Source organism: Neolamprologus multifasciatus, chromosome 12 (assembly GCF_963576455.1).
Source record: "Neolamprologus multifasciatus chromosome 12, fNeoMul1.2, whole genome shotgun sequence".
In the NCBI taxonomy this organism is placed as follows: domain Eukaryota; kingdom Metazoa; phylum Chordata; class Actinopteri; order Cichliformes; family Cichlidae; genus Neolamprologus; species Neolamprologus multifasciatus.
The window spans coordinates 4,273,698-4,294,447 of record NC_140450.1 but is presented as its reverse complement, the minus strand read 5'-3'; the positions used below and the strand labels follow the sequence as shown (position 1 = coordinate 4,294,447).

The window sequence follows — 20,750 nt, the reverse complement described above, 5'->3', positions numbered from 1 at the left end:
GGATAAAAGTTTCAGCTTCTGTATGAAATCGTCTGATATTCATTTTATATACTTCCATTTGGATCAATTTCTCACATACCACACACACACATACAATCCATTTGCTCACTAAAAAAAAAACAACTTTACAGATTTATGTCTTTCAATATATCATAATAAAAATAATGTCGAGCCACTCTGGGAGCTGCTGAACGATCCAAACTAGGCTGAATAACTGATTCTTTATGTCAGCTTTGATATGTGCTGCTGGCATGCACCAATACCTGATCAATACTTTATTAAGCTAAATCAGATGAACTGATGGTGAAGTCAACAAGCATGGGACAGATGCAGAATGCAAAGCAGATTTGGGAACAGCACCACATTAAAACAGGAGTGAACTGTACCTCTTCTCAGCTGTGCATCCAAAAGTGCACAATTTTAACAATATATATATTAACAGCTATGCCAATATACTGCTCTGCACAAGCTCCCAGAGGGAAATTAATGCCTTCAAACATTGACTTTTGCCTTCAAAAGCCCAGAATCCAATAATTAGCAATTTAGAAAAAATCTACATTTGCACCACAAAAGATTTCAAGAATTATTAAACTATTCTATCAAAAAAAAATAATTTTCTTTCACCGTGGCACCTTGGGATACACGTACAAGGTTCTGCTGACAATATGAAAGATGTGCAATATTAACAGCCTTTTTTTGTAACCCAGATTTGTTTCTACAGAGAGAGACTGCCATAACAGTTAAGTCTGTACCATCTCCAGCTAAAACCAGTCTCCCCCCCTAACCTTTAACCCTCTGATGCCTCACTAGTGATCCTAATTCACCATTAGTATGACCAGAATACGTGACAAACCACCACACTTTACTCCTATAAGAAGCTTTGGGCCTGCGGTTGGAAATCCTAATCTGACAGTTAAAGCACTACTGCTCTGTGACGAGAACCAAGCGCTGTGAAAGGAAAACAACAAGTGGCCTCCCCTTCCTCTCTCTGTGCACTCAATAAAACCCAAAGCTGCCCCATTTTCACCTGTTCCATTCAGCTGGTCTTTTGTGTGAGCATAACTGTGTCAACGCTGGCCTTCCCAGAGGTCAGAGAGGGCAGTTTCTTAATGCGAGGTGGATGTTTCAAAGCCCCAGGCTGGAAGCTGTGGTGCACAGCTGAAACGTGCCAAAAGAACAGAGAGGCGAGTCCTCCTCAGCCCAGCCATCTGTGAGAAAAATCTGTTGATATAAGCTATAAGCCAATTCCATGTATGAGTTATACTAATGATATTTGCCTCTCTAATTTTCATGCTTACGCTAGACTTGTGCACTTATCCCAACTCAGAGCATCTGTGTTTTTAAAAGCCTTGTGCAAGTACTCCACTATTAATGAGGATAAACCTTATTTGGGTGGAACTCCAACGGGGCAGAGCTTCAACTTGCTTTGCAAAAAGTAAGACATGGTTGAAAAGAAAAAAGTGATCTGACAGGAAGTTACAAAGAATGTAAAACTGACAATTGAGCACTCGGGGAGAAAAACCCAAAATAACAGGTAAAAACAGTCAGTTTATAATAGTTCATTCTCAAGAGGCCAAGAGGCCATGGTTCTCAGCCGGAAAAGGGTGGAGTGTCCACTCCGGGTCGGGGATGAGTTCCTGCCCCAAGTGGAGGAGTTCAAGTACCTCAGGGTCTTGTTCGCGAGTGATGGGAGAAGGGAGCCAGAGATCGACAGACGGATTGGTGCGGCGGCTGCAGTGATGCGGACGCTGCACCGGCCCGTCGTGGTGAAGCGAAGCTCTCAATTTACCGGTCAATCTACGTCCCTACCCTCACCTATGGTTACGAGCTGTGGGTAGTGACCAAAAGAACGAGATCGCGGATACAAGTGGCAGAAATGAGCTTCCTCCAAAGGGTGGCTGGCCTCTCCCTTAGAGATAGGGTGAGAAGTTCGGCCATCCGGGAGGGGCTCAGAGTAGAGCCGCTGCTCCTCCACATCGAAAGGAGCCAGCTGAGGTGGTTCGGGCATCTGACAAGGATCCCTCCTGGACGCCTCCTGGGGTTGGTGTTCCGGGCATGTCCCACCGGGAGGAGGCCCCGGGGCAGACCCAGGACACGCTGGAGAGATTATATCTCTCGGCTGGTCTGGAAACGCCTTGGTGTTCCCCCGGATAAGCTGGAGGAGGTGGCTGGGGAGAGGGAGGTCTGGGATAAAGCGGATGAAGATGATGGATGGATGGATGGATGGATGGATGGATGGATGGATGGAGGCCAAGAGGGTGATGGGTGAAATTATACTAAAAGAAACTGTTCTTCACATCATTTTTGCTACATTTTGGGAACATAATATTTGAAAATGTTTCCTAAAGTCACTCTGGAGAAATAAAAACAAGAATAATATTAGCTAGCTGCACTTGTGGCATTAAAAGGTTGAATGCCGCTGATAATAACTCTTGTAATGATAAACTCTTGAGATGGAGATACAGCGCCGAGTTGTTTCTCTTTAACTATCCATTTGAGACTCATAAAAAGTGTTATGGCATAAAAAGATATGAAAAGCCAAAGCAAGAAGCATGATACACCAGAGAGAGAGACCGTTTTCATTGGTTTGATATAACTGTTGAAATTGCACTGATATTGAACTCTTCCTTCTATTGAGAAATCAAGTCCCCACGTACGTATTCAAATCATGTTTAGACGCTCTGAGGCTGTCGTGCGGTTCAGTAATAAAACTGTCACTGGAGAATCATCTTTAAACTTAAAAGCCTGACCGACGTGCTTTTGATTCGTTAACTGTGACATGAGCCACGCGTAAGCAAAGTCCCGCTTTCACATTGTGGCTTTCGTCATCTTGTTGTTGGAGCCAGAAGCCACGTCATTAGTGCAGATGGTGGATTGCTACAGTCATTTGAAAAATGAATGTCTATTGAGTACCTCTATATAAGCAGAAGTTTTTTCAGTTTGCTTGTCTTGAGCATCTTCCCAAGAATCAATGTCCTGGCAAAAGGGACCTCAAGGTCAAGACAAACTTTAAAGCAGCCAAGAAATCCAAGAGCTACATCTCAGACTCTACAGGCCTCAGTTAGCATCTTAAGGGTTAAAGGTTAAAGTTCATGACAATACAACAAGATAGAACACTTATTCCTCTGGGGAATTACCCAGAGAAAGCCTCTTTTCTTTAAAAAGAATGTGGCAGCACAGCTTAGGTTTGCAAAGTTGTATCTGAACAAATGACAAGACTTCTGGAACAATGTCTTTTGTGTAAAGTGGAGACAATTGCCCATAATGCACAAAAGTATACAACACGTTCTCACTCCCAAAGCGTTACGCTAGGTGACAAATCATCAGTAGATTACACTTCCAGGCACCCAACACGTCCCTATATTACGAGATCGGAAAAATGGAGAAATATGAGAACCGTCTGGAATGAATCTACACATGTACGTTCGTTTAACTTAATTGCTTTGGAAAACACTACCTAACGTCATTAAAGTGCCGGTTAAGGTTAGGGATAAGGTTATGGTTAGGGTTAGGGTTGGAATACATGGCTGGAACGTGTATTACCGCAGGAGCGTCATTCTACTGGATTTCATCCATAACCCAGTGCGTAGCATGAGAACACGGAAGGTCGCCTTTCGCCTTCCTCAGGAATGCCTCGGGACTTGACAAATCGTCACTATATTATGCTTCGGGAGTGAGAACAGGCTGAAGTATATCAACACAAATACTTCATACCCAACTGTTTGCATGATGGTGGAGGGGTAATGAGTTATGGGGTTTTTTTGCAGCCACTGAGTCAACCATGAGCTGCTCTGTATAGAAAAGGATTCTAGAGACAAACATGAGGCCGAGGCTAAAGCTTTGGCCAACCTGGAGTCATACAACCGGACAATGATCCCAAGCAAAGCAACAAAATGGCTAAAAAAAATAAAAATAAAATCCAGGTGTTGCAAAGTCCACACGCCCAACCTCACTGAAATTATATGTTGGATTCTTAAGACAGCTGTGAACAAATGATATACTACCCCCCCCCAACCTTGTTAAGAGTGAGAACACTCCTCTTATTTGCATTCAGCAATAATGAAGCAACCACAAACAATTACTGCCCACTGAGCCCACTGGAGGGTAGCTTTTAAAACAGATGTGCTTGGGGGGGTTGTTGTATTTTTTTTTTCTTTAATCTGATAAAATATCCCATTTAATTTGAATTAATTTGATCAACTTTGGAAATGCATCCAGCATGTTCAACTATTGTTTGGGATAAGTAGGATCCATAATGAGTCCATGTTTTCCCAGTTTCTGTTTTTCAGCAAAATGGCCTAAATTTGTAATCTGCACTTCCAGTAGTTTCCTATGTGTACTGTGAAAGTTAACTCAACTAAAAATGATAATAAAAAAAAGGTCAGAGGCAAAATGTACACTCTTCAAAACTAGACTAAATTCATACACAGCCTTTAAATTCATGTAAAACATCACCTCAGAACTAACAAGCTCTTAAGCAGCTCTACAAAATTACTTCAAAGTTTCAAATGTCTCTCTGCAGCGCTGTGGAGTGAAGACTGATGTATTCAAGTGAAGGCTCAGAATAGGCTGTTGCTGACAGAAACGAAGCCATGTAAGTGGCTTTTTTCATCCACTGCTTTAGATATAATGATCTCCATGAGAAGCTCTTATTTCTCCTATTCATAGGCAGCAACCAAAGTCAACACGAGGACACCGGTGCTACTCTGCAGGCTCTTCATTAATACCTGAAGCAGCCTGTAACAGCCCTTTCACACAGACAATTATCAGCTGGATCAATATCTCTCAAACACTGACTGCTGCTCTTCTAACCACACATCAAACTCACTGTTTCAAGTCTCTGTGGCCTACTTGCCCTTGGAACACCACCATTTCCCCCTGCACCTCTAAATACGCTCCTACTTCCCTTCAACAGAGGAAGCGCTTTCCAACCACTGTTATAGAAGTCATCTCCTGAGCTCTCTGGGGTACTGCCGACCTGTATTCCTCACCCTTGCATGCCAGAGAGATGAATGGCTCAGTCAACTAATGACAGATAACGAGAAGCCCAACCTTTCCTCATTATTCCGGGCTTGTGTTTTTTTACTGCCATTCCTTTACAAATTACAGTGGAGTAGCTTCAGCGGCTCACAGGTCCAGATGTTGCGCTGCAGCTTCAACACCTGACATTATGTCAGTGCTCCTTTGCTGCAGCACTCTGAACACTAATTGCAGCACTGAGAGCCAAAGTAGCTGTTTGCTGAGCAGCTTTCCTGCTAAGAAATATCTGAAGATGCAGGCTTAATAGCCTCTTAGTACATGACCTATGCTGTTTAGAGACCAGATGACTGGCTTTTTAAACTTTCATGATTAGAGTTGGAGTGAAGGAGGTAAATTAGCGTTCCCGGTTTTGTAGAGTTTCAACTCATTGTTAAGCTGCCTCGTCTAAAACTTTTGGTTCATTCCCAAAGCTTTAATTTTCTGACACTGTCCACTAGCTGTTCAGTACCAAGCAACAGCCAAACACAGTTTGATGAGCTGGTGAACACAGTGGAGTCAGCTCTTTCTGTCTCGAGACCAAAAACATCTAAAGTTCAGTGCAGAGAGAGTAAATCTGGGCTTTCTGTTATCAGGCAGCTCCCACAGACTGAAAGAAACAGATGTATCCTGCCGAAGTGGACTGTGATTTTGAAGTATTGACACAGTTACACAAACACAGATTTGAGTTCATGAATTCTTAGTGCAGTATCTCCTCTTTAGAATGTTTTGGCCACGCCATAAGGCATCAGTCACACAACCCTGTTTGATGACATCCTAGAAACCTCAAATCTCTGTGGAAAAATGTGTATTCCCCAACCACTTGGCAAGTGATTGCTGGAGGCTGTTGGAGGTTGCTAAGTGAAATCAGTGACACCACCAAGCGCTTTCAAATTAGAAGTTATGCCTTTTGAAGCATGTTAGTTACATCAATAAGGCATAACACTTTTGCATTGCACTTTTCACACTTTCAGAAGCACTTAAAACGTAGCTGGCAAGTGTCTGCAGGAAAATAGGCAGCCAAGCAAACTATGGGCGACTGCAGCAATCTGCTGGCAACCAAAGCAATCCTGCAACCACTCACAAACCAGTCAGGGAATATTCATCATCAATTAGTACTTTCCAGGCAATTACCAATCAGCTTCCAAGTCTATGTGACTGAGACGTTAGTGATGCACATCTTTAAACGCTAATACAATTTATACAGGTGGGTTATGTAAAAGCTCATTGAGTTAGCAGTTTTAGCTACAAATTAGCTATAGAGACTATAACATTTTATACCAGGCTGTGAACACATTTATTTCCTCTCTTGTTGGACATTTTAATATGGGAGTCTGCAGGGGCTGACTCACGCCTGGAGCCCCAAGTGGTCATTAGAGGTACTGCAGTTTTTGGCACCACAAACAGGATTATGAGTGAGGGGTAATGCTGGATGTGTAAAAAACACTGAAATGTGTTTGCAGCATCAAGTATAAGTATTAGCATCACACAGCACCTGACACAACTCTATATCATGACAAATTCTGCACTGCAGTCTGTTTTGCCAATATTTCTGAATGACAGAAGGTTCTTTTGACACTTGTAAATAAATTGTAATTCTGCTGATCTGTCTGGACCATTGCAGGAAGCCAAAGATGTGGCGGCAACAGAATTGATCTGGTTTGTTGCCCTTGTTCTGAGAAACACCCGACTCATTTGCAAAAGCTCTGCCTCAGTGAAATAATTCAGGGCAAAATAACCACTTTCTGTCACTGCTGATATAAAGCTTGTGCTCCTCTTTGAATAAAATATGTTTTAATACCCCACCAAAGCTGTAATAAATAAATAAATAAATAAATAAAACAGGAAAAAGTAAATCGATTTTCTCACATGACAAAACAGGCTCAGAGCGCCTGTTGACGAAGATGATGATTTGTATCAGTACGCTGTCTGCTGCCTATCATCTATCATTTTTTCTGCATTGTCTGAACTAACAGAGAAGCTCGGCAGCCCTGGACATCTGCCAACACAGACCTGAGCCAAAAGACAGACGGCACAAAGAACAAGGACATTCCTCGCAACAGAGAGCTGGTCGTTGAGAAGGAGGGGGCTGATGGGTGAGAAATAAAACTTGATGATGAGTGGCTGGTCCCGGCCCATTTTCTTTCAACAAACTATCAAATTATGGCCAAGAAGAAACTCAAGTAGTGGGAGGAGCACTGCTTCAAGCCTCTGCAGCCACCCCAGTATGGTTTTGCACAACATGTCCATGTCTAATTCATACTGCATGCGTCTACATGCTAGCAGACCACAGGATGCATTTTTCAGGTTAAAAGGGTTAGTGTGGGAATGTATGACTCATGAGTGCGAGAAGATGTGTTCTTAACTCATTTACTTACAGGAGAAATATCAATTTCAGATCTCCACAAAGGACACAGCACACAAAACCCCTTCTGTTTATATCTTTGGGTTGCCAAAGGTATGATCAAGAATTGGTGCCACTCGGCCCATAAAAGCAACAAAATACCAGGTTTAAGTTTCTTTTCTTCTTCAAAGGCATCACATTGGGCAGTGTTGCACTGCTCCAGAGCTCCTGCTATGCTCAGTCAGCTCTGCCAAGTGTGCAGGATCCCCTCTATTGGTTCCAATAACAGTAACTCTTCAACTTTATTTAGGGGATGACATTGCAAAGAGCTGGAAGCATGTGGCCAAAAATCTGGTTGTTCATACTAAACGTTGTCCTTCGGGACATTAAAGCCAGCTGATGCATGAAAAAAATGGCACCACCACTGCCAGCATGCATTGCACTTTGATGACATTTCCGCTTGTTGTGCTCACCCACTTTTAGAACCTGCTGTTTGCATTATGGCCAAAGTAGATGCCTGGTGCATGGGCAGGCTGATCTAACCAGGAATGTCAGTGACAGCTGGAAAAGATGATTTCTGCAGAAAACTTTGAATAACACCTCAGTGATCTTTTACTTCTATTCTTATTACACCACTGAAGCAATGATCTGTTTTTGTTTCTTTTCTTTTTTTTTGACTGACTTCTATCCAAAAATCAGGCTGGCAGCAGCCTAAGCGGGCCACTACAGACTTTCTTCTCCCCACCAACACTTTCCAGTTGCCCCTGGAAGCTCCTAAACTCTTCCCAGGCCATAAGATGCATAATCTATCCCTTAGGTTCTTGGTCTACCCCAGTGGTTCCTCCTAGTCTGCACTGCCCGGCCTGGAAGTGGGAAATCAGGTCCTGCTCCCGGAAGAGGAACTAGCAGACAAGTTGTCATGGTCAGTCCTGAGATACTCTAATGCCTGCTGATATTGTAAAGTGTAGGGTGGGTGTGTCAACCCTCAGACTTTTTGTTTTTCTTTTCCTTTTGTGTCCCTTGTGTCATTATGTTTGTTCTAGAATCTGTTCTTCAGTTCACTTCTTACTGTATTCTGAAAGAAAGTTCTCTTAGTTTTTGTTCTGTTACTTCCCTTCTTTATTTTCCCTTCCCTTTATATTTTCTTTATATTCACCTGTGCCTTATCATCCACCTCACTGATGTGTGTAGCTATATACAGTCTGTGTATTCTCCCTCAGATTGTTGTCTCATCCTCCTCCATGTTTAATAGCTTAATGTGTTAATTTTATTTATTATCAAAATGTCCTTAAAGATATTTCAATTCTATTAGTCTCTTGCTGTTAGAGCAGAAGTAAAGTTCTAAACAATTTATGTTCTGCCTTCAACAGCTTGCCTTGGGAAAATCCAGAAGAGACGGGTGGGTGGACGGGTGAAAAAGGGAAGGGATAGGAGGTGTAGACGAGGAGGAGGACAGGGGATTGTTTAGCATTGTTGTAGCTTTGTTTACGTTCCAGATTAATGACTGCTCGCCCTCTGTGCCAGGGAGGGTAGGTATGAGGTGGCGGGAAGGGAGCTGCAAGACTGTGTTTACTTTCCAAAGCTGTCGTTGGCTGAGACTCAAGAGTCTGCTGGGGCCTAACATTGAGCAGGAGACACGGCAAGCACCAAGCTATTTCCAGTGGACAAGATAAAGGATGTCCATGTCGCTGAGCTCAGACGTGGGAGGCATGGGGCGCTGGCTAGCAGTAATTGCCTGCTATTATTGTCCCTCCGGGCATATTGGTGGCATTTTAACCCTGTGGAGACAAGAATAGTGCCTCCTCCTATTTTTTCACTCATACTCTAGCATTCCTCTTTCAAGTTCACAGCAGCTTTTCCATGCATAACGCACCATAAAATCTGCATCACCGGTCATGTAAAGCATGGGCATTTTACTGACAGCTTTTTAGAAAGCTAAACTATTGTTAAAGGGTTTCCTTACTTTATGATGCAACAGAGGGAGAGCCAGTAAAACTTAGAGGATGCCAATTAACAAGGAAAAACATGTTTCACATGCATGTATGGAAATTTTGAAGCGGTAGCCATCGAATCCTGACAACATGTGAAGTCATCTGTCACTCTCGCAGAGGTTGTTTAAAAATGTGCGTGTTCTCTCTAATGTAACCACGCTGCTTTAAACTCCAGCACTTTATCAGCACTTTGGAAAAGTCATGCTTTTGTTATTATTAACAAGGAAAAACCACCAGACATCAGAAAGAGTCATTTTCACAGTCTGTTCACCATCACATTCATCTCAGCATGAAGCAGCGACAAAGTGGTTTCCAAAGTGAGCATCAGGGACTCAGGAGTCCTTCGAGCACTTTTAAAGTCTCCAGGGAAAAGTCTGAGAACATATTTCGTTTCATCCTTCATTAGGCCTGACATTTATTTAAATAAAAAGCGCATTCATGAACCATTACCTGCTATTTTTTTTCTATTTTTTGTGTGTGAAATTGGACAATAAGTCAAGCACTTTTCCATAAACAATCTTTGATAACAGCAGCATCCCTGGAATCTTCCGATATAAAAAAAAACAGAAGTCGATTTAACATAAATTATAATAACCCGACTAAATGAGGCATATTACAGAGATATGGTGAAAAGGATTTAAAAAGAGGTTTAGATTATATACGACAATAACAATAAAATATAGCAGATTTTTTTCAATAATGCAAATATTTAACTAGTCAATCATATGGCAGCAACTCAATGAATTAGGCATTTAGACATGGTTTGTATTTCATATCAAGCCTCAGAAGGTGATTTAAGTGATTGGGGCATTTTTGTTGATGCTAGTCTGAGTGTTTCATGCGTTCTCTGGGTGAAAATGCCTTGTTAGTGGCAAAGGTCAGATGAGATTGGCCTCACTGGTTCCAGCAGATAAGAACAACGAGAGCAACAGCAACTCAAATAACTACTTATTATGACCAGGCATGCTGAAGAACATCTCTGAACACAAAACACATGAAACAAATGGAAGCAGATGGGATACAGTAGCAGAAAACCACAATTCACACAGCCTCACCAAAAGTGGATAATAGAAGACTGCAAAAACATTGTTTGGTCTGACAAGTTTATATCTGCTGTGACAGTCGGATGGTTGGGTCAGAATTCAGTGTAAATGACATGTAAATACGTTTCCATTCTGCTTTGTATCAACGGTAAAAGGCTGGAGGTGATGTAATGGTGTGGGAAATATTTCCTTGGCACGCTTGACTACATTGTAGAAGTTTTATGAGTTGTCCTGCCTGAGTTCCATCCTCTACACTAACAGAGTACTGCCTATTCATCACAATCCATCACTGTACAGCAAACTAATGTGTTTATCCTGCACTAACCTGCAGAGTATTTTCATGAAATCTTTAAATGACAGTTAGTCAACCTCAGTTTGATTTACAGCAGGTTTCACAATATAAAAAAGCACATCGTAGCATGTACAGACCCAATATCTAATTTAAAAACACGAAGACTTACATGTAAGCTTTAAATTTCCAATTTATCAAATATCAATGAGCAGTACTTACCTTTAAACATAACCTCTCCTCTTCCTCTCCTGTCCCGTTTTTCTTATCTTTCTCCATCTCGGAGTGAACTTAGCTCTGTCTTTTCTCTCCCTGTGAAAAACAGCAACTGGACCTTTAGCTAGCAACACACTGTCCGACAAACTGCACACAAAGAGTTTGTGTGTGCGGATGTTTGTTGAGCTGATAGAAACGTGGTATTTGAAATTACCTGCCATTTAAAACGTTATTCCCTTTGTGCTCCTCTTGCTCCGTTTTTGTGGAGCTAGCTAAATGCTAAATGCTAATGGCCGTTAGCACTCCTGGTCGTTGGGCGGGTGCTCTGAGAAACCGTCCTACTTTGGAAAATCAGCCTACCCATATTATAATTTGACAGCGACTTGTGACTAATACAAACCCTAACCATAGCCCTAACACTAACACTAACCATAAGAAATCTTCACAATGGTTTAAAAAAAATGATGTAAATCTGGGGTCTGTGTTACACGCATGCGCAGCGTGTGAGCAGAAACAACGGGTAGGATGGTTTGTGAGGTAGGATAGATTCCGGCCCACATTAACCCCTGAGTATGGCACACGGTTTTGCCTCTTTTATCCCTCTTTATGCCACATCCACTGGATCAGTACATGAGTAGGATTGCTTGTCATGTGTTAATGTTTAGGTTCAAATTAATTTAATGTTTCAAGGCCCAAGGTAACTTAAAATAATAATTCCCCTTAAATTCCTTAAATGGAAAGTAAAGCGCCAACTCACTACACTTTTTGTTGCCAGAAAAATAACTACTCAAATAAAGTACTGATACCTGAATATTCTACTCTTCTAAGTATTTGTACTGCTTTATTTCCCACCTACATCCCTGTGACTCAAAAGCTCGGGGTCAGTCTTGTCTTAATGCTTTAAGACCTTTTTTCTACCCTTTGCTCTGTATGATGTAATACGGGGGAGATTTCCCATATTTGGTCATCTCAAGCACACACTTTTAAATATGCACACAGAAGCCCCACCCATGTACTCCTCAAACCTGCTGTGAGGGGCAGCCAGTCAGAAGAGAATTCCCTGGAAGGCCGAGTTGCCTTAAAGTAACAGGAGCTAAAATAGCTTCTTTCAGAAGTGTGAATCCTGCAAAGCAGAATAAAAATGTTTCACTGGAGTTCACATCAGAACAGAGCAGCAAATTAATACTTTGACAAATGTGCATGACTGATGTCTGAAATCTGACAGTCCCAAGCAGTTTTCTATGTTGCTATTGAACTAAAAACAGTATGAACAGCTTTTCTGATCTTTCCCAATAAAGGAAAAGCACTTCTTCATTGGGCCTCTGTGGAGTAATAAATATTTCAGCTTGTAGTTTGAGACCTTCTTGATGCATTCAATCACCAAGCCTTTATTTAAACCGGATAGGACTATGTTTGCACTAAATGACAGACACCCCACTGAACAGCAGTATCACAAGAGTAGAAACCTCAGTAGATCCCTGACAACCCACCGGAGACAGAGTTGCCAGATGCCCAGCGGGTGTCAAGAAGTAGGACAGCTGACTCAGCCGATGGCGTCACAGAGGAAACAGCGGTGAATAAAGGCACAATTTGAAAGTGGTTTCACGCTCTTACATAAGCATAACAGTGTAACGTCAAACACATATGGTTTAATTGTGATTACATTATTTGACTCAGAGGAAACAGTTTACTCTATCCCTCTGTGGCACAGCAGGTTACCAAAAATCCTCCCACATTTTGGTTCCAAGACAAACATTTTTAGGCTCTTCCTGGTTATCGTATTCAAACATGCACCTGTGACGCACACGTCCCTATTGTTTCACACGTTGTGCTCAAAAAAGCACAAACAACGACATGTTTGCACAGCAAGATATTGAAACAGCACGCAGACATCTTCCAGGTTCGAATATAAAGAAACAAAAATGTCCCTTTTTATTGCAGCTGCAAAAATCTGTCACCGTTCACAGCCCAAAAAATGTGAAGAGCCACATCAGATCACTGGGGCAATGAAGCCACTTAAACTAAATGTTTAGCAACCTCACTCCTTTCTCTCACAGCAGGAGAACACAATAACTGTGGGGTTAAACAAAGTGTCAACACTTGCTCTGACAGGAAATCAAATGTGGAGTATAGAGCAGTTCTTCGAGCTGGAGTCATACAGTACGTGGTTCATAAGTGTTGTTGTGCTGCATCTAAAGCTTGGAAGCACTGAAACTGAATCAAGGTCTCCTATTCTCTTAACCAAGTTCCTTTCACAGGCAAAGCAAAGGTTGAGAAGCCTTCAGTCAGTAAGACTGGCTTGTAATAAAACGAGTTGAGGCATGATCCTTTTCTAACTAAAGGGCAAAGACCACTCAAACAGACCTGAGAGCAAACGGTCAGGTAGACGAGCTAGAGAGGCGCCCAGTGTCTTTATCGAAACAGAAATGCAAAAGGTCACTGGGTTACAAGCTGTCCACCGAATATTTGAGATGTTTCCTTCTGTCTGTTTGAAAAACAGTACAGGTTTGAAGAGGCACGAGAAAATGAAAACAAAGGGTATTCTGAAAGCAAAAAGTAGCTTCTGTGTTTAATCCATCCTCAAGGTAGCACTGAAGTACAGATACTGAGAGGGTACGTCACTTCAAATGGAGTTAAAGGTTTGTGTTGCTGAAATAGTCTGAAAGCAGGCTCTTTCAGCATTATTGTTCTCATGAACGCATCAAAGTCACTGACAACTGGCTTTCTGAGGTTACTAAAAGTATTTTGCTCTTTGCTGTGTACATAAATATATAATAGAAGGATTTTGTGTATAACTTTAATGGTGTTAAACAGCTATTGATTAAAAATTGAACTATTTTGACTGGTTTGTTTGAGTAAGAGGCTGCTAAATAAAATAGTAGAAGAAACCTTTGTTTAGGAAGCCCAGCAAGCTACAACTCACTATGGAAATATGTGAGAGGTTTGGGATGGTTACTGTGTGTTGTTGAGGCCCAAAAAGGGTATTCCACTAAAAACTGCCACAGTCTCCAGTAGTTTACACTGAAGAGGCTGACTTGTCTCCAAACACAGAGAACATTTACCTTCAAATGTGTTGGTCACAGCACAAAGTACAAGGCAAACATTGGTTTCCAGACAATGTTGGCAGACAAATTGTCATCTTCCATGCAAACTTTGGGCAAATGCAGATGGACGTTTTCACTGCACCAACCTTGTGCAATCAATTTCCCCTCCCAGCAGGCAGCAACCTGTCATGGTTGGATTATTATCTTATGTTTCAGTTTAATTCTTGTTCAGATTTGAGCTCCTTCTGTTCTGTGTCTCTGTGTTCCCTCTATGTTGCCATATCTGGTGTCTTCATGTTAAGCATAGTCTGTGCATGCCTGTTGTATTTCCTGTTTTACTTTGATAATCCCTGTCCTGTGTATAGTGTGTCTAGTTTTGCTTCCCCTGGTCTCGTCAGCTCCGATTTCTCCCAGCTGTCTCTATTTAAGTCCTTTGTTGTCTTCTCCTTGTTGCTGGTCCATCTGTGTTCCTCTGCGTGTCATCCTGTGTTTCTCCTTGCCAGTTATGGTTTAAGTTTCTTAGATTTTCCCAGTTTAAGTTTTCTAGGTCTTGGTTCCTACTATCTCTTCTTTTATTAATTTGGTCACCACCTGTAAATAAAGTACACTCGCAGTAAATCAGTGCCTGCATTTGGGTCCTTCGTTCACCACTTCACACGCGCCTGTGACACAACCGCTCACCAAACAGTTGGGGAACACACACTGACAGAGGGAACACACCTCTGTCAGTGTGCCCCAGGGTGGCTGTGGCTACAATCTAGCTTGACATCACCAGTGTGTGAATGTGTGTGTGAATGGGTGGATGACTGGTTGTGTAAAGTGCTTTGGGGTCCTTAGGGACTAGAAAAGCGTTATACAAATACAGGCCATTTACCATTTACCAGGCCATTTATTTTGGTTCCAGTTTTGCTTTTGTTTTGAGCAGTTGAAACATTGTCTTAAACTAGTTTCATGGATGTGAAAGAAAATTCAAAGTTGCTGAAACACAAATGAACTTGGGCTCTGACTTTTGCCAAAAAAACACAACCATTTGTTCAAAGTCTGGGTTATTTCAAAAACACTAATGGTCTTTAGGATTTCTTTAATAACTATTTACTGACAAATGTTGCTGTGAACCTAGAACCAGGAGTCACCAATATTGCAAGATCTTGCCTTAGATAGGTAGTTAACCCTTTAAGACCTACCATAGAACCAAGTCCGCCAGAGCTTATATTATATTTTTACATGCTGTTGAGCCATTTTTGGGAGCATTTCAAGTTGCTATACATCAATACAACCATTATAGCCTAAATTTTAATAATATGTCTGCATTAAGTGCATAGTAATTACATAAATTGCAAAAATGTGCAATAAACTACAAAAAATTGAAAATCATTTTTGTTTTTTTAACATATATTTCTAGTTAGAGAAATTTAAGAGGCTTATCCCTCAAAACTGTAAATACAAAAAGTTGCACAAAATAGTTTCCCACCACAGGAAATTTATTTTGAGTGTCTTCATAGTTTTATTTTTGAAATACACCAATTTTTATATACTGCAGGAAAAACTAAAATAAATATTATAGTGCAAATTTGCAAAAAAGCAGCATATGCATCAAAATAAACTATTTCCAGCAGTGCAATATGAGTCCTAAGCATCCCAGAAACGACACAGAAAGTCATAAAGTCAAACATAACTTTTAAAAACACCAGTATAGGCTCATGAGGCCCTGATGGTAAAAAACTACATTTCCGCGAAAATGACGTCACTTCCGGTTTCGGGCAGGTCATGGCGGACATGTGATAGTTCGCGCTGACGTCTATTCCAACATGTGATAACATGTGATAGTTCTACGTCTATTCCAACGTAACAAGTGTTACAAACAGCTGATCGGATTGGCAAAGCGTGTTTCTGGAATATTATGTTTTTGTTGCTGCAAGCGCTTTTTATGCAGTTTTTGCAAAGCTATATGTGGAAGGAAACTGTGACCGAAGACAAGCTGATGGCATAAGATGCAAGTACAACTCCTCCGGTTTCATATGCAAAAAAAAATTATTGCGCTAGCTTGCGTGGTTGCAGAGCTACCGCGATTTAAAAGTAGTTGCGCAAAACAGAGCGTGCCCGCTCCGACCGGTTTTAAAGGGTTAATGTTAATGGGGCAAAATCCTGAATTCCAAAGGTCCAAAAATCTGCTGTTACTGCTCACTATGCAACACAGGGTATTGCCTGTTATAGTGTCTGACTGAATGAATAATGCTGTTTTAAAGCCAGCCAGCATGACCTGCTGAACTCAATAACATCAAACAAGAGGATGTGAAGAAAAAGTCAGCAAAAATCCAGATGAAACGATGCCAACTTTACTTGTCAGCCATAAAAAAACACACAAACACATTTTATTTGCAGCTTCAAGTAAATGAAAAAGACAAATCGTTTCCTTGCCAATCTTCATATTTCCTCATTTTTTATGTCAGGCAGCCAGGAGCCAAGATTTGTACACTGGTAGAGGGATCTGTAGAGTGATCCCGACATCCTGCGGGGTCAGAAACAGTGGGAACAGGCTTTGTTTTCTGCTGAGTGAAGCAGCAGCTTTCAGGTAAGACAGAGAAATGAAGTCATCGTCGGGCTGAGCCAGGTCTGGCTTCCAACATGTTAGCCCGAGGCAAACATCCATCTCTACCTGTCATCATCGGCTTTATCTGCAGGGCCGCAATTCCACCGGGCTCCTTTTAGTAAAAGGTTAACAGTGCAGGGTAATGAGCACAGACTCACAGATAATCATGCTGTACTCATAAAATTCTCCTTGACAGACCGGGCCACAATTAAACCACTTGGCTTTAAATCTCAGGAATATTTCGCTAAAGCTTTTCTTGTCATCCGTTCTGAGATTTATGCCTTTCATGTGCAAAAAGGTGTGAGCATGATTAGGATAGACATCTGATTATCTATTCATGTCAGGAAGAAGAGCTGATGCAGTCCCTCTTATATTCTATCAATAAGTAATCAGAAAAACAAGTGTGACTGGTAAACACAGATCTGATTACCAAGCAGCGGGACGAGTTTAGATAAAAATAATACTGATACCCGTGAAAATAGTCGCACTTCAGACTTGAAATCACTCACATGCACAGAGGGACAAAAATGAGTCACAGTAATTTTTGGGGTGACGCCTTGTGATGCCAGTCTTTCCAAATCACACTCTGATCTTCTGGCCTTTTGCACTCTTTTGGCCCGTAGAATGATATTATTGAAATGGAAAGAGCCACTTCCACCTGTATATGGGCAATGGGTTAAGAATGTCATGTACTATACTCAGCTGGAAAAGATCCGCTACACTGTAAAAGGTTCAGTTCGGAGGTTTTATGACACATGGCACTCCTTTCTTACTTACTTTGAAAGATTAAGTCCAGATACTATCGCTTAATGTGCGTGTGAGTGGGGTTCTTTTTTGGGGGGTTTTCCCTTGCTGTTGTTCATTTATTTTATTATTTACTTTGTATCTGTAATTTTATTTTATTTTATCTCTTCTTTCCTCTCTGGCTGGGTTTTAGTTACACTGTTCTGGATTGGGGGGGGGGCTGTTTGTTAATATTGCCGTAATTGTTGTTGGAAGCAATTCTTTGTTCAATAAAAAGACCTGGATCAAAAAAATGAGTCACAGTAGGCTGCAAAGTAGCACCAGCTGTCAATTAAAAACAGATGTTACAATTAGCCCTTTAACACTACAAACACAGTGCTTGATGTGAGAATTTCAGGTTTTCAAGATCATTTTATGGGACAGGAGCATGTGAATAATCACGCTGAATGAGTCAGACACAGATGGGTAACGAAACTACGAGAGTTTTTTTTTTTTAAACTGAAACATTTGAGCCGTTATGCTCTTGGGGGCATTTTTCTAAATGGTTTGGGCCCACCTGTCAACCCTACAAGTAGATCGTGCCAGCAATTGTCATCCTTGCAAATGTCAGCACGTGCCAAATTTACCCCACAACTGCTGACTTGTTGCACGCTTTGGTGTTGTTTCAGCTGAGCAACTGTGTGGTCTATTACTTTCTTCTAATCCTGTTCCTGTTCATTTAATTTCTCTCCATTAAGGTAGGAAATATGAGCGCAACTTTTCTGCTTTACACAGTCAAAATCACATCTTATATCCTGCAGATATTTATATGGAACCGCGGTTCCGAAAGACAGCAATATCAGGAAGAAGGAACACGAGAAGCTGGAGAAATACCAAGGGCTCAGAGAAGAGCTGGAGAGGATGTGGAGGGTGAAGGTAACGGTGGTCCCCGTGGTAATCGGAGCACTAGGTGCAGTGACTCCCAAGCTAGGCGAGTGGCTCCAGCAGATCCCGGGAATAACATCGGAGATGTTTATTTACAAGATGTAAATGTGTATATATATATATATATATATATACACACATTTACATCTTGTAATTCTGTCACAAACGCTCTTCTCCTGAAGTGAGAGTTTAAAAGGACACTAAAAACACAGTTCTAAGAACTTTGATAGCTCCTAGTTCCCACAGCGTTGACACAAAAAGGAAGAAAATTTTCCTCCAAGAGTTATAAAAGGTTCCTGTGGTTTGATCCTCGTGTTTTCAATTACTTTATTATGTCATTCATCATCCCTGTATTTACACTGTAAACAGAGAAATCCATCCATCTATCCATTCCCCTTCTGGAGGCTGGAGCCTTTCCCAGCTGACATGCCTGGACGAGAGGCAGGGCAGACATTGGGCAGGTCACCAGTCTGTCGATGTGCTAACTATAAATCCATCAGGACAACAATTAGCAGTCTAAACCTGAACCTGAAGTGCTTCCACACCGAGTGTTCATATTGGACTCTCTACATCCTGAACCTCTTTAACGCCTCACTCTACCTGAAGTCTGTCTGGTTTCGCTCCACCTGCTTCATCAATAATCCATACGAGCCCAAGGGAAAATGTGGTTGACCAGTGATTGACTTCCTAGTAGGAAAAATAGTTCCAACGAGGAGGGGAGGAGGAAGACAGGACTGACCATGAATCACTGACAGCAGATGATGATCCTGCCTGAAAGCACAGAGTGGACGAAGAAGAGGCTGCGCCCAGATTACCATCATCATTCCAGTTCTCTGTCAGCAGTCTTCAACTGAAGTTGCTATAGATTCACTGCCAGGCTTAATGGCACTTCAGCAGCAGATGCTGAAGATGGAGAGCCCACCACTCACTTCAACCACTTAAAACTGCAAGGTGCCAAAAGCCCATTCATCATCACCATTTCTTTATACTTAGTCTTTATACTGAGTCCTTAAAAAACCCTGAATGTGAGGTCAGCATGCGTCACAAAACAACACCAAGACTTCATGAATGATTACTCATAATTTACTTTTTTAAACAGAATAAATAAAAATGTTCTAAACTGTAATCGAAAAAAAATCCCGCTTAGTTCTCAACTCTTAGCTTTTTAAAGCTTTTTGCATTGCAAACAATAGCGCTTAGTCTCTAAGCAGTTCTCTGTTTGGATGTTCTCATTCTTCCAACCAGTATTCATGGACAGATACAGGAGGGAAAAGTAGGGATAAAGTTGAAAGAATGAGCCTTGTTTTGGGATCTGCTGCATGTGTGAACACGGCCATCAAAGCCAACAGGGACAAAAGCGGGGTTGAATTTAACTCTTCTCTGTCTAAACACTTGTAGCTCCAAGAGCCTGCGGGCACAGACGGAAAGAAAAGCAGAGCAAGAAAGACAAACTGAGGCATGTGGGGGGGCTGCATGCTGGTATTTACAGATAAGAGGCACACTGGCTTGAATGGCGTGCTGGGAATTAAAAGCTCTGAATGAAGTGAGAAACAAAAGACCGACAACCTCCCAGACCTTCAGCGATGACACTGTCACAGCCGGCACCGGATGGCCCGGAGGGTCGGAGAGGTCAGGGGTGGGGGAGGATTGACCACAAAGGGGAGAGGCTAGCTTGTTTGTTTGCCCATTAACCCAGCAATTGGGTGTTTGCCAAAGGTTGTACCACTTCAGTGCTGCATGTCTGCAAAGAACTGGTGGGGAAAAAAGGCTTAGTTCCAGTCGAGAAAGCATGGCGAGCTCTCATTTAGGCCCAGCGGCAGCGCTGAGGCATGGGATAGCGTCGAGCAGAGGGTCTCAAACCAAGGTTTAGAGGCCTCTGTTGCATGAAACATGGAACAATAAAGTCCTTTTGGTCAACTGAAACCTTCTTGTAGGATATAAACCAAACTTCTTTTTTCCTTCAGTCACCCACATCAATCACCTTTCAAGGTAACGTGTTCTATATTAGTAATGCTCTAAAGAAAATGTCACGTCATTCATCTCACAGCCAAGGCTCCGTCACACAGAGCTCTGGAAAAAAACAAGAAAAGACTCCAATGTCATCCAGCTAAGCAACTACAGTGAAATTCAGCATAATCCAAACTTAGTGCAAACTGCACTGGCCCCCCAGTTACAGTTCCACACATCTCAGTAAGCGGAAGAGCTTCCACTGAGCTACAATACCTGTACCATTTATATTACTCAAGCTGGACTTCCCCGATCTCACATCTTACCTGTACATGAAGAGACATGTCTGGACTGACAAAGCCTCGGGGAGAAACACGACTGTTTTCCATCCTCACATAGCCTTCAGGCACAGACTGTGAGCTTTGAGCTGTCCTATAAGTTTATTACAGCCACTTGGCACAAGTTTAATACGTTTATTTACCACATTAAGTTTGATATATGTGCACCACAACAATGTATTCCTTCCACAATTTCTTTCTACTTTACATCCTCAGTACAGACTCGATACAACTAGAGGACACATCATACAAACGACGCAACAC

General features: G+C 41.8%; 1 protein-coding gene across 4 annotated transcripts in view; it reads right to left on the bottom strand.

Annotated features, from left to right (window-relative positions):
• Positions 1-20,750, bottom strand: part of fras1 (Fraser extracellular matrix complex subunit 1) — a 352,607-nt gene that overhangs the window by 304,324 nt on the left and 27,533 nt on the right. Inside the window, exons 1-2 of one of the 4 annotated variants that reach the window (XM_085180998.1) lie at positions 11,114-15,321; positions 10,906-11,011 (exon numbers count right to left, since the gene is read on the bottom strand). The exons of 1 other annotated variant lie outside the window; for it this stretch is intronic. In XM_085180998.1, the coding sequence (XP_085037124.1) occupies positions 10,906-10,962 (57 nt within the window). In that variant the 5' untranslated portion in view covers positions 10,963-11,011; positions 11,114-15,321. Of the gene's footprint in view, positions 1-10,905; positions 15,322-20,750 lie in introns of those variants that run through there. 2 more of the 4 variants (XM_085180997.1, XM_085180996.1) reach the window with 2 other exon arrangements.